The sequence below is a fragment of the Herpailurus yagouaroundi genome, unplaced genomic scaffold (genome assembly GCF_014898765.1).
Source record: "Herpailurus yagouaroundi ecotype Mexico unplaced genomic scaffold, PumYag 210, whole genome shotgun sequence".
Lineage (NCBI taxonomy): Eukaryota > Metazoa > Chordata > Mammalia > Carnivora > Felidae > Herpailurus > Herpailurus yagouaroundi.
In genome coordinates, this window is record NW_024412441.1 from 20350480 (window position 1) to 20364052 (window position 13573).

General features: G+C 43.0%; 1 protein-coding gene across 1 annotated transcript in view; it reads right to left on the minus strand.

Annotated features, from left to right (window-relative positions):
• LONRF2 (LON peptidase N-terminal domain and ring finger 2) overlaps window positions 1-2800 on the minus strand; it is a 46589-nt gene extending 43789 nt beyond the window's left edge. Inside the window, exon 1 of the mRNA XM_040454030.1 lies at window positions 1965-2800. Coding sequence (XP_040309964.1) covers window positions 1965-2640 — 676 coding nt within the window. The 5' untranslated portion in view covers window positions 2641-2800. The remainder of the gene's footprint in view (window positions 1-1964) is intronic.
• Window positions 2801-13573: the final 10773 nt, after the last annotated feature.

The window sequence follows — 13573 nt, forward strand, 5'->3', positions numbered from 1 at the left end:
AGTTTTGCGTATTTGGACTTACACAAAAATAGAATCAGATCATAAAAATGCCTTTGAGTCTTGGCTTCTTTCACCCAACATTATGTCTGTGATTTGTCCACATTGTAGTGTGTGTGTCTGTAGCCGGTTTACTTTCTTTCTATACAGTATTAGAAAAGGCATTTATTCTCTTCTTACTTAGCCATTCATTCTGTTCTTACTGGACATGTGGGTTGCTTCTACTTCAGGGCTATCTCTAAATAAGGATATACACTCTTGCACATTCTTATAATTCTCTCAGTGCACATATACATGCACCTGGTTGAAACAGCTTGGCCAAAAGTCACATTTAATATTTTCAGATATTATAAGCAATTTTCCAGGTGTACAATTCACAGATCTGCAGTATATATGATAATCCTCATTTTATCCATCTTCTCCAACAGTTGGTATTGTGATCTTCTACATTTCCAGCAGCTGTTTTTAAAAGTTCTAGATTTCCACTAATACAGTTGCCACTAGCTACATGTGGCTACTGGGCAACTAAAATGGGACTAGAGGAACAAAGTTATTAACTTTTTAATTAATTGAAATTTAAATTTGAAACCTGATACCCTATTGACTAGTGGAAAACTTTTAATTTGGAACTTCAATATGCCAACCTAGTTTTTCAACTCTAAATATTAAAAAATCTAAATATAAAGCAAGTATTTCTGATGAAAAATTTGTGCCCAAATTGGGGTGGGCAGTGCATGTAAAACACATAATGCATTTGAAAGGTTGGTTTAAAAAAAAAAAAAGTAAAATCTCCATCATTTTTTATATTGAAGGTATGCTGAAATAGTATTTTGAATGTATAGGTTTAAAAAATAGTGTTAAGATAAATTTCATCTGCTTCTTTTTACCTTTTACATGTGACTACTAGAAATTTAAAATTGCATATATGTGGTTTACACAGTATTTCCACTGGATAGTGCTGTTCCACCTTGCACGTGCATGAACAAGATGGACAAAAGTTCAGAAGCATGCAGCCATATTAAGGTATGGAATATACTGGCTGCAGAAATGGTACACAATATTTTTTTACATAAAGCAATTCAACTGTTCTACTCCAACAAAGCATCTCCCAACTTAGATATAGGTGTGCTCTCAAAAAGGGAAAACCTTAACTCTGAATTTAAAATAAAATGGATGAGCACAGCATACAAGACTCTTAGTAACAGAGATTAAACCAAGTCTTCTTGGCCAGTGATTTAAATCACATACAACCTGTAAAAAAACAGTGAAGCCAAATCACCCTCCACACACACTTCACCCCAATAACTGTCAATAGAGCATATGGCAGTGGGAATCAAATACAATGACAGGAAATTTGGTCTTTTGAATTACATATTCTTAACAGGTGGGCTGGAGTGGGGGGTGGGTAGGAAATCAGAGATCCTTTGTGCTGGTCACAGATTTCAGTTATTTTTTAAAACTTAAACACACACACACACACTAGTTAATGTAATTAATAAGCTAATTACACGACTTCTAATGCCCTTTGAGAGAGAACGTACAAGTAACAAAAGCAGAATGGAAGGCGATCCTTCCTGGATTCATTAGCTGAAACCCCTAGAGCAAATCCTTCCATATCACAAGGCAACGGTCCTAGCGCGCCTCTAGGGTGCTGGTTATTTGCACATTCCTGCTGGACAAGTAAAAACACTAGGTCATCCTCCCACTCCTGGACAGCTGAGATGGGAGTAAAAGACAGTCCTGGCCTTACAGGGTTGCTCAGGAAGGCTGCGGAGGTACGGGCTGCGGAGGTAAAAGACGCAACCAGCGGGGCGCACCTGCCCTCTGACACCAGCCACTCTGGGTGCAGGTTCATCTTACCACCTTTATCAAGAGAATAACCCTTACGCCTGAACAAAGCTCTCCACGCCCACCCCTGCAGTCGACAGGTGGGCAGGCCGGCGGGCCAACTCCCAAGGCCGACTTACCTAGATCCAGAGCCTGGTCGCACCTGAGCAGCGCGGCCTCGGGCTGCTGCTGGCGCTGCAGACTCCGCGCCTGGCCCGCCAGCCTGCGCACACGGCACTCGGTCGGAAAGCACTTCTCCAGCAGGCCGCTCAGCACCACGTTGACTCGCCGCGCCTGCGGCCGGACAGGGCCGGACTCCACGCAGCGCTTGCACACCGTCAGCCCGCACGGCAGGGTCACCGGCTTGTGGAGCAGCCGCTGGCAGCGCGGGCAGCCCAGCAGATCACGGGGCGCGGCGGGCGCCGAGGCCGGCTGCTCCCCACGCGGCTCCTCGGGGGCGCGGCCCGGCCCCGCAGCCGGCAGCCGCCACTCTCTCTGGCCCAGGGCGCGCGCGAGGCCGCCCGCCAACTCCCCCAGCTCCTCCGGCCGCAGCGCCCCGAGCCGCGCCGCCCCGCGGAACGCACCCAAGGCCTCGGGGAGCCGGCCGGCACGGGCCAGCGCGTCCCCCAGCCGCAGGCACAGGCCGCGGTCCGGCTGCGCCAGCCCGGCCAGCATCGAGCGGAAGAGCTCCGCGGCCATCTCATACTCGCCGGCGCGGAAGGCTTCATCGCCCTTCTCCAGGCGCTTGGCGAAAGGCTCCCCGCAGTCGCAGCCGGGGCACTGGGGCGGCGGCGGCGGGACCGGCTCGGGGCTCATAGCCTCGAGCCTGCGGCCCCGTAGGCCCGGACGGGAGAAGCCTAGGCAAGCGGATGCTCTGCTGCCTGGGGCGCGGCGGCCCGCCTTCTCCGAGAACCACGCGCGTCTGGAGGCGGCCGCTACGGGCCACCGCGACCACTGGCACGGGCAGGGACAAGAATGCGGCGGTGTCCCCACGCGGCGTGGGCGGCCGGTCCCACAGGACCACAACCGGACCCGGGCGGGGGCAAGGCAGGCACGGCCCGAGCCCCCGCGCACGCGAAGCGCCTTTCTTGCCCCGCTCGCTTATGTAACCCAGGCCGCCTGTGAGAACGCGGCGACCCCCTCCCCACGTCCGCGTCTCGGGGCGGCTGGGCGCGTGTGTGCGTGCGCGTTCACCTACACGTGCCCTTCGCGGCGCGCTCTCTTCCCGCAGCCGCGGCAGTGCCTGGAACAGGTGTCTGCGGCCAGCTGGGCGCCCAGCTCTCTCCCGCTTTCCCAGAGGCCTGGCCGCCGAGACAACCTGTGGCCGCGATTCAAAAGAGAACCGAGGCAGTTACCGAGCACATCACGAATTTGATTTAGGAAAATTGTCTTAAGTGACAGGGAAGCCTGAAGTGGGTACTGAACAGATCTCCAGCAAGCTTCCTAACGGAACTCTGAATTTTAGACTGAAACATTTTAGAACTCTAATTTAGAATAGTTTTAAAAGAGAACGTAAAGGAATACCGTGCTAGGTGTTGGGAGAGGAGGGATTTTCCAAGTGGACGTTGTACTGTGCCCTTGATTTAGGAAGCAGAAATATAATTTTTTTAAATGTCTCCTAACGTAGAGTGTCGCAGACAGAAGTTGCTGGAAGGAGGGAGTTAAAAGCTGTATTGGTATATAAGCAAGGACTAAATGTTCCTTCTGTGATCATTAGCCAGTTTTTAGAGTACTCACTGCACATAGCCTATTGTCTCCTTATTGTTCCACCATTTATTTTATGCTCTGTATTTGAATGCAATAAAACGCAACATTCCAGAATCCATATGTGCATTATGTCAAGTCTAAATTTAAGTTTGTGAGGTTTAACATTAAAACGATGACTAAAGAAAATATAAAATACCTTAATCAAATCTGGTTTTGGGGAAGGGGAAATGCTTCCTCATCAAGCAAGGAGAGAAAACTAGGTCAATTCACCAAAGGGAAAAGGAGACAACATTAGCCAATCTTCAAGTCCTATAATACAAATGCAACATCCCACCACCTCCCATCCCATGAATCATTCCATGAATGATTTCCACCCCCAGCTCTCTAGGTTTTGATCTGTTTCTCAACACTCAACTATTCCCAACTCTTTTTTATCTACTTTCTTTGTTTTTTAATTTTTTAATTTTTTTATCTACTTTCTTTATACAGTAACAATTCACTTGAAAGTTGCTTATTCCACAAATTTACAACCAACAACAAGAAAACTAGGAGGAAAAAAGCTTCTGAATAGTTACATTGGTGCTACAAAGACGATACACTGTTGTTTGAGTGTCTGACTTCGCTCCGGCTCATGTCATGATTTCACAGTTGGTGAGTTTGAGCCCAGGTCATGATCTCACAGTTTGTGAGCCCTGCGACAAGCTCTGTGCTAACAGCTTGGAGCCTGATTCATGTTATGTGTCTCCCTCTCTCTGCCCCTCCCACCCTCATACTCTGTCTCTCTGTCAAAAATAAATTAAAAAAAAAAACATTTAAAAACTTTTTAAAAAAATTTTAAAAAGACGATACACTAAAGATTATGAAACCAAAGGATCTCAGATCCTGTTTGTTCTTATTTTACACAGATTTCCACTAAGAGAACAGAAAAGAGAAACTTGTTGGAGGCATATGTGATGAGAACAAGAAATGTTTAAAGCAAAAATATTACTTTATTGTGAGGTTTACAGTGTATGTAGAAAGAAAATCTACAAAGGCTAGTAGAGGAGAAACAAAAGGGTAGTTTTGTAAGGTCTAATACTACATGTGAAATGGTATAATACCACTTGAAGGAAAATTTTAATAAGCTAAAGATGTAATCCCAAAGTGGCCACCTAAATAACACAAATAGTTATATATAGCTAAGTGGCCAACAAAGGAGATAAAACTTTTTAAAAACTCTATTAATCCAAAAGAAGAAAAAAATAGGGAACAGAAAACAGATGAGACAAATACAAAACAGAGTCAGATGGTAGGTTTAAACTCAACCATATCAATTAATGTTAATTAAATATTAATAATCTAAATACCATGGTTAAAAGGCAAAGATTGTGGGAGCGCCTGGTGGGTTAGTCGGTTAAGCATCCAACTTCTGCTCAGGGCATGATCTCATATTTCGTGAATTCAAGCCCTGTGTCATGCTCTGTGCTGACAGCTCAGAGCCTGGATCCTGCTTTAGATTCTGTGTCTCCCTCTCTCTCTCTGCCCCTCCCCTGCTCTCTCTTTCTATCTCTCTCTCTCAAAATAATAAATAAACATTTTTTAAAAGGCAAACATAGTCCACTTATATTCAAAGGAAGACCCAGATATATACTGCCTATAGAAAAATTCACCTTAAAGAAAAAGATATAAATAAGAAGAGATAGACCATCTTCAACCTTGTCAAAATAAAGCTAGAGTGACTATATTGATATCTGACAAAGTAGATATCATATCCAACAACATGACTAGGAGAAAAGGTGGCCATTTCATAATGATAAAGAAGTACACTGGTCAAGAAGATGTAACACTGCTAAACACATATGTACCTAATAACAGAATTTCAAAATATATGAAGCAAAAACTGATAGAACCATAAGATTAAATAAATTCATAATTGTAGATGAAGATTTCAATACCCTTCTCCCAACAATCAACAGAATATGTATCCTGAAAATCAGTAAGACTTGACCAGTATTACCAATCAGCTTGACCTGATTGACATTTATAGAACATTCCACCCAACAGCATAATATGCGTTCTTTTCAAATGCACATGGAACATTTACTGATATACTACATATTTGAGCCATAAAACAAGTCTCAATAAATTTTAAGAGATTCAAGGAGTGAAGTCATACAACGTATGTTCTCTGACCACAGTAGATTGAAAATAAAAATAATAGAAAAGCATCTAGAAAATCCTCAAGTGCTTGGACACTAACACACCTTTAAGTAACCCAGGGATGAATAATTGCATTTCTATATACTAGCAACAAGTGGAAATTGAAGTTTAAAAACAATAGTATTTACAATATTACAAAAAGTATGAAAAACTTAAAGACTGTGAAAAAAAGTATAAGACCTATACACTAAAACTACAAACATCACTGAGAGAAATCAGAGAAGACCTAAACAAATGGAGAGACACACTCTGTTGAAGGATCAGAAGATTCAGATCTTTGATCTATGAATTGATCTATAAATCCAAATCTATCTCAATCAAAATCCCAGCATGCCTTTTTGTAGAAACTGGCAGGCTGACTCTGAAATTCACATGGAAATGCATAGTACCTAAAATGTCCAAAACTACTTAAAAAAGAAAAGAAAACAACAAAGTTGAGTCTTCAAGACTCATTATAAAGCTATGGAAATCAAGAGAGTGTGGTTTTGTTATCAAAATAAACAAGTAGATCAATGAAATAAGATAGAGATTTCAAAAACAGACCCACATGTGTGTACTGGCAATTGATTCTTGACAAAGTCCATTCAGTGGAGAAAGGATAGTCATTTCAATAAGCAATGCTGGACTAATTGGATATCTATAGGCAAAAAGGAGGAGGAAAAGGATGAGGAGATAAGGGGAAAATATGAGAAGGGGGGGAGGAAAAGAAGAGGAAAAACACTTTGATCTATACCTATCATCATATATGAAAATTAACTCAAAGTTTATTGACCTAAAAGTAAAACCATAGAACTTCTACAGGAAAAAATCATAGAAGAGAATCTTTGTGACCTTGGGTCTTATATTTAATAGCAAAATTACGATCCATAAGAGAAACAAGAAAAAAAAAAGAGATTCTTACATCTGGGAACAGCTCTGACACAGCGGGGCTTCAGTGTTACTACAAAGCTAGCCTGATGCTCACAACTAGTTAATGTTGGACATTAAACAATCTCATAAAACACCAACATCAAACAAAGTCGCCCTGAGACAATGATAAAGTGATACAAAAACAAGTTCACTGTGTAACCCACAAAATATTCACCATCTCCATCTCTTCCAGCTAAAATGAGTGATTACTACTCCTTTACCAAATACAGCTTCATCCTTGCTCTGGTTTGCTCTGCTTTTCAATAAGATTGAGTGAGAGATTCTATCACAGAATTGCACCTACTGAAGCCAAAATTACCCAACTAAAGCCCAAACCTTATAATAGGTTCTTTCTAACACCCTCGCACCAACTCCCCATGGCTCCCCATGGTGAGTGTTCTCCTTCATTGCAATAAGTAAAAAACCAAAATATAAATTATAAAGATATAAAATATAGTGTGCCTGATGGTTTGGGGCATCGATGAATTGATACATTGGATGTATGAAAATTAAGAACTTCTATTCTTCTAAAGTGACAGTTAAGATATGCCTCAGACTTGGAGAAAATATTTGTAAATCATGTATCTGGTCAAGGACTTTTTATCAAGTGTATATAAAGAACACCGGAAAGTCGGTAATAAAAAAACACATAACTGAGTTAAAAAGTGGGCCAAATATTTGGCCACTTAACTACTGAAGATACATTGATGAAAAATAGGTACATGAAAAGATGTTCAGACTAATTAGGAATATCCAAATCAAACCCAAATGAGCTACCACTGCATACCTGCTAGAATGTCAACAATTAAAAAGATCGACCAAGTGTTGGAAAAGATATGGAGTTTGTTTTATCAAGAGAATTTCTCATAAGAAATTCACAGATTAGGAATAATTTCTTTCATCAAAAGATAATTTATTTTTTTAAGTTTATTTACTTTGAGAGAGAGAGAGCAAATTGGGGAAGGGCAGAGAGAGGGAGAGAGGGAGGGAGGGAGGGAGAGACAGAGAGAGAGAGAGAGAGAGAGAGAGAGAGAGAGAGAGAGAAAGGGAGAATCCCAAGCAGGCTCCACACTGTCAGTGCAGAGACCAATGTGGGGCTCAAACTCATGAACCACAAGATCATGACCTGAGCCAAAATCTAGAGTGGAATGCTTAACCGACTGAGCCACTCAGGTGCCCCTCATCAAAAGATAATTTAAAATCAATTAGGAGTTCATAGGGCAAATAGTTGGAACAGGCTATTGATAAAAAATTGAAGATTAATTTTGAAGATACAGTACCACTTGATTCATTTTGGGAAAAGCTTCAAAATGAATATCCTCAATTCACTGAAATTCCTTCAAAATTTAAAGTGTTTGAATTAAAATTACTGTCAACATTTCTCTGCAAGATGGTGTCTCTACTATTAGTGTTATGAAAACAAAATATAGAACAAGATAGAAACACTATCTCCTGCAAATAGTACTGTTGGGAATTTAGATGACTTAGCAACTGAGAAACAAGCCCGTTTGTCACCCTAAAAACTTCACATATTAACATACATGGTGGTATTCATTCAAAGGATGCACAGGGGCATTTGAAATAGGGAATCATCACTTCACTCATGAATTATTTTATTTAGTTGCAACTTTTATTTAGTTGCACTTGTGGAACCACAGAAGGTTACGAGAGTATAGATTAATTACCTACACAAATACATACCTTCAGTGAATGTGTACAGTTTTGTAATTGTTTTCTTTTTCCAGTGTTATGTGTGTGCTGATTATATTTATCAAAATGTAATTTTATGTTGTACTTAACAATAAGTAGGATCTGTTGAATCTTAATAAAAATCTAGACTTGTATCTTTAGTATTTCCTTTCATTTTCCTGATACTTGTTTTATTGTAATTTACAAAAGTTAATTTATCTGCAATGTAAATTTAAAAATAGGTTGAGAAACACTACAACTGATAATTGTACAAATCCCTACTTTTTTTCACCCAATCAAAATGGCCATTCTCTTGATGTAGACTATTCAGATGGAATCAGCTGATGCTCACTCCTTTCCTTTCCTTTCCTTTCCTTTCCTTTCCTTTCCTTTCCTTTCCTTTCCTTTCCTTTCCTTTCCTTTCCTATCTAACCTTCCCTGGGATATTTGATAATTAATTCACTGCATTTCTAATCGGTGTGATTTTAGGGAATGGCAAGGGAAGGACAGGACTGATTAGACTCCCAAACTTGGCCCCTGTGAGAAAGGAAGGAACAGAACCACCACTATTCGGTGAATTATTTGGAAAATATTTATTCCCTGCTTTTATGACTCCCTCTGTCTGCTCAAAATATTTCACTTTTGGACTGCTAGCCACCTCCTCCCAAAATGCATCTGCTTCAAATCTCCAAATTTTAAAGTATTTATATCCACTCTCTGAGAGGTGCTGGATGATTATTTACTTGCAATGACCTAAGCTTAGTAGGGCTTAATCCTCTAGGAGGTTATTCATATTTTAAAGTGCAACTAGTTAACCCAAATGGATGCATGCTCCTCCAGTATTTAGAAGCCCATTTGTCACTGGGCTTCTGCAGCCCACCCTTTTTATGTATTTTGTCAGAGATAAAAAAACACTTTGGACCCACTGCCCATAGCCAGCCCTGTCCCACTCTCAGCTTTACAAACAAAGCTCAGCTGGAACACTGTAAATTCTGCAGTTTAATCCTAGAATCATATATGCTGGTAGAGGTTGAACACGTAATGCATGGAAGCCTGAACCATCTCACTTGGGGGGATGAATTAGAAGAAGTCAATACTCTAAAACTGGTTAAAGAGTTCAGAAATATAAGTGAGATGAACCATGAGCCATCTGCACAGGTGCCAACTTAATGGGCAGTGGGAGGACAACTCGGATGACATCGTGGCCCCCCACCATCTTCCATGTGTGCCTGTCTGCCTTCATGAAATGGTGAGTTTGTGTATGGTAGCGATATCTCTCCCCAACAACTCCTAGCATGGGGCCTGGACTGTGGTTTGTGCCCAGTAAACCTCTGCAGAATGAGTGTCTCACTTTTCTTAAACCTGGAAAGCCTGAGTGACCCTGGAGCCCTATGGCTGATTTCACTTGGTGGAACATTGGAGCCAGCGGATGAGTGGCTCAGATGCCTGCTCCTGAAGAGCGTCCATTACTAGGAATTTTCTTATCAGCCTACCCCCTGACACCCAACTCCATACACACATATGCACACACGCATACACACACCAGAATGTGCTGTGCATTAGACTTTGAAAATCTATAGGGCAGTAAGAAAATGGATTTGTTATCCAAGTGCATTATGTTCAGTAATCTGGACAAAAACATTAGCTTTTCATCTGATATGTTTAACATCACAAACCATCTGGAGCCAATAGCTCCACCTTGCTCACTCACCAAGGGATCTAGGGTGAGCCTCTTTGATCACACCAGCCAAGAAACATGACTCTATCCCCCTTGACAGTTGTCAAGAGGAATACTAGATGCCTGGGGAGTCAGACCTAAGAGCATAGATGCTAGGTCAGTTTTGTGAGCGAGCCCAGCATGCCAGCACATCCACACACCAGCTCTACAAGCAACCGTGCACTAAGGGCCAGCCTGAGCTGTCCCCACAGCTGGGACCACAGAAAGGAAGTTGAAATGCTGCAATTAGCAGGTGGGACACTGCAGCATCTGCATGGTCTTCCTGACCAATTCCAGGCTCTCACCCCAAAGGGAGAATATTTATATACACACCTGTACTTAGGTGCTTTGATGCTTCATCTCCTAATGAAAGCAAAAGGTCAAGAGCACATCCTTGCTGTTCCCCATTGATAAAAGTCAGTAACTCCCAACGTCTCTCTTCTCTTAGTTTATGGTAAAAATAAATATGAGGAAACAGGCAGAGAGAGTTTGGGCCCCAGAAAGGCCAGTGCCGAGATTTGAATGCTGGTGTTCTCAGCTCTTCACCACCACTTCTTGCTCTGCTGCCATCTCTTCTCATTCCCAGGACCTAAATGTGTGCAGCTCCACTTGTAGTTGGGACTGTGGCACGCCAGTTCTCAGAATGCTCCCTGGCCCTAACTTTCCACCATTCAACTTTGGGCCTGAAATGTAACTCCTGTGAAAATACTTTTATAAGTGCTTTGTTTTACACATTATTTGGGTCTAATCTCATGATCATCTACAAAAATAATTCATTTGCCTTTGGCAATATTTAGATCATATCTTCACATATGACAGTTATTTTTACAAGGGGTAACAACGTGGTTACTGTAAATGGAAAAATGATGACCTAGTTAATGATTTCAAGTGGGCCACTAAGACTGAAATATCAATCCAGTGCTCTTAATAAAGCGTGTTATCTCATGTTCACCTAGAAATAAAATTGGGGATTGGTAAGAAATATTGCATTGGAGACGTGGAGCTGCGGGGAGAGTGGCAGCCTGGTGATGGCAGAGAAGCTGTCCGCCAATCCTGCACCCCTCCTCCTTTGTAATGCACCTGCCTGGCCGTTCCCAAGTCACATTCTTTCTCACTCACCCCGCGATCTGGCCGCATAGGAAGGGGAGTGCAGGAAGAGAATGATGGCGGTGATGACCGGCATAGAGCTGGTGAATGCCGGACTGGAAGTGAGAGGTGTATAATACAGGGATTCAACAATTCCATACATCACCTGGTGCTCATCACAACAGGTGCACTACTTAATTTCCTGGGCAGGCTTATCAGTGGAATCTGTGATGTAGTTAGTTGGATCTGTATCTTCTTAGTGTCCTCAAGAGTCCCAGTCTCTTTCTGCTCCTACTTATGCCGCACTCAATTCTGTATTCTGGACGGGGTGAGAAGAAACCATTCTTGAGGGAAGATGGCAGCATAGGGGGACGCTGGGCTCACCACATCCTGCTGATCACTTAGATTCCACCCACATCTGCCTAAATAACCCAGAAAACCGCCAGAAGACTAGCAGAACACACCCTCCAGAGCCAAACGTAGACGAGAGGCCCACAGAAGAGGGTAGGAAGGGCGGAGAGGCAGTGCGTGCTACACGGACTGGCAGGAGGGAGCCGGGCGGTGGAGAGGCAGCCTGCCCGGCAAAGGCAGAGCCCCTGAGTCTGGCTTGCAAAAGCGGAGGGGCCGGAGGGAGTGTGTTCTGACAGCCAGCGGGACTTAACATCTGGAATGTTATACGTCAACAGCTCTGCTCAGAAAGTGGGAGGGCTAGAGGACAATGGGAGGGAGAGTTGTTGAGCCCCAGAGGACAGAGCTCAGCTTGGTGGGGAACAAAGGTGCTGGGAAGCGCCATCTCCCTCGCCCATCCCCCAGCCCAAATCCCAAAAGGAACCAGTTCCTGTCATGGAACTTGCTTGCACAGTTCAAACACCCAACGCTGTGCTTCTGTGGATCCATCCCTCCAAGGGTCTGCCACCCTCCTGGTGCCACAGGGCCCCTCCTGAAGCAGACCACTGAAGGCAAAGCGAGCTGAGTCTGCCCCTCCTGCCACTGTGCACCTTGTGGATCCACCTGGCTAATACGCCAGATCCCATGGAAGCAGCACCACAAGCCTGGCAGTGTGCAAGTAGCCCAGACAGGGGCCACACCACTCCACAGTGAGTCCTGCCTCTGGGAGAGGGGGAGATAAGGTACACAGCAGTCTGACTGTGGCCCCAGCGGTGGGCTGGGGGCAGACATCAGGTCTGACTGTGGCCCGCCCACCAACACAAGTTACTCCAGACAGCACAGAGGAAGAGCCCCGCAGTTCTGTGCCACTCCATGGACTATCGAAAATGACGAAATGGAAGACTTCTCCTCAAAAGAAACTCTGGGAAGTAGCAACAGCTAACGAACTGATCAAAAATGATTTAAACAATATAACCAAAAATGAATTTAAAATAATAGTCATAAAATTAATTGCTGGGTTCGAAAAAAGTATAGAGGACAGCAGAGAATCTATTGCTAGAGAGATCAAGGGACTAAGGAACAGTCAGGAGGAGCTAAAAAATGCTATAAATGAGCTGCAAAATAAAATGGAGGCTACCACAGCTCAGATTGAAGAGGCAGAGGAGAGAATAGGTGAATTAGAAGATAAAATTATGGAAAAAGAGGAAGCTGAGAAAAAGATAAAAAAATCTAGGAGTATGAGGGGAGAATTAGAGAAATAAGTGATGAGATAAAACGTAATAACATACGCATGATTGGGATTCCAGAGGAGGAAGAGAGAGAGAAAGGTGCTAAAGGTGTCCTTAAAGAAATAATAGCTGAGAACTTCCCTGAACCGGGGAAGGAAAAAGGCATTGAAATCCAAGAGGCACAGAGAACTCCCTTCAGACGGAACTTGAATCGATCTTCTGCACGACATATCATAGTGAAACTGGCAAAATACAAGGATAAAGAGAAAATTCTGAAAGCAGCTAGGGATAAACATGCTCTAATATATAAAGGGAGACTGATAAGACTAGTGACGGATCTATCTACTGAAACGTGGCAGGCCAGAAAGGAATGGCAGGAGATCTTCAATGTGATGAACAGAAAAAATATGCAGCTGAGAATCCTTTATCCAGCAAGTCTGTCATTTAGAATAGAAGGAGAGATAAAGGTCTTCCCAAACAAACAAAAACTGAAGGAATTCCTCACCACTAAACCAGCCCTACAAGAGATCCTAAGGGGAATCCTGTGAGACAAATTACCAGAGACATCGCTACAAGCATAAAACATACAGACATCACAATGACTCTAAACCCGTATCTTTCTATAATAACACTGAATGTAAATGTACTAAATGCTCCAACCAAAATGTATAGGGTATCAGAATGGACAAAAAAACAAGACCCATCATTTTCTGTCTAGAAGAGACTCATTTTAGACCTGAGGACACCTCCAGATTGTAAGTGAGTGGATGGAGAACCATCATGCTACTGGAAGTCAAAAGAAAGCTGGAGTAGCCATACTTATATC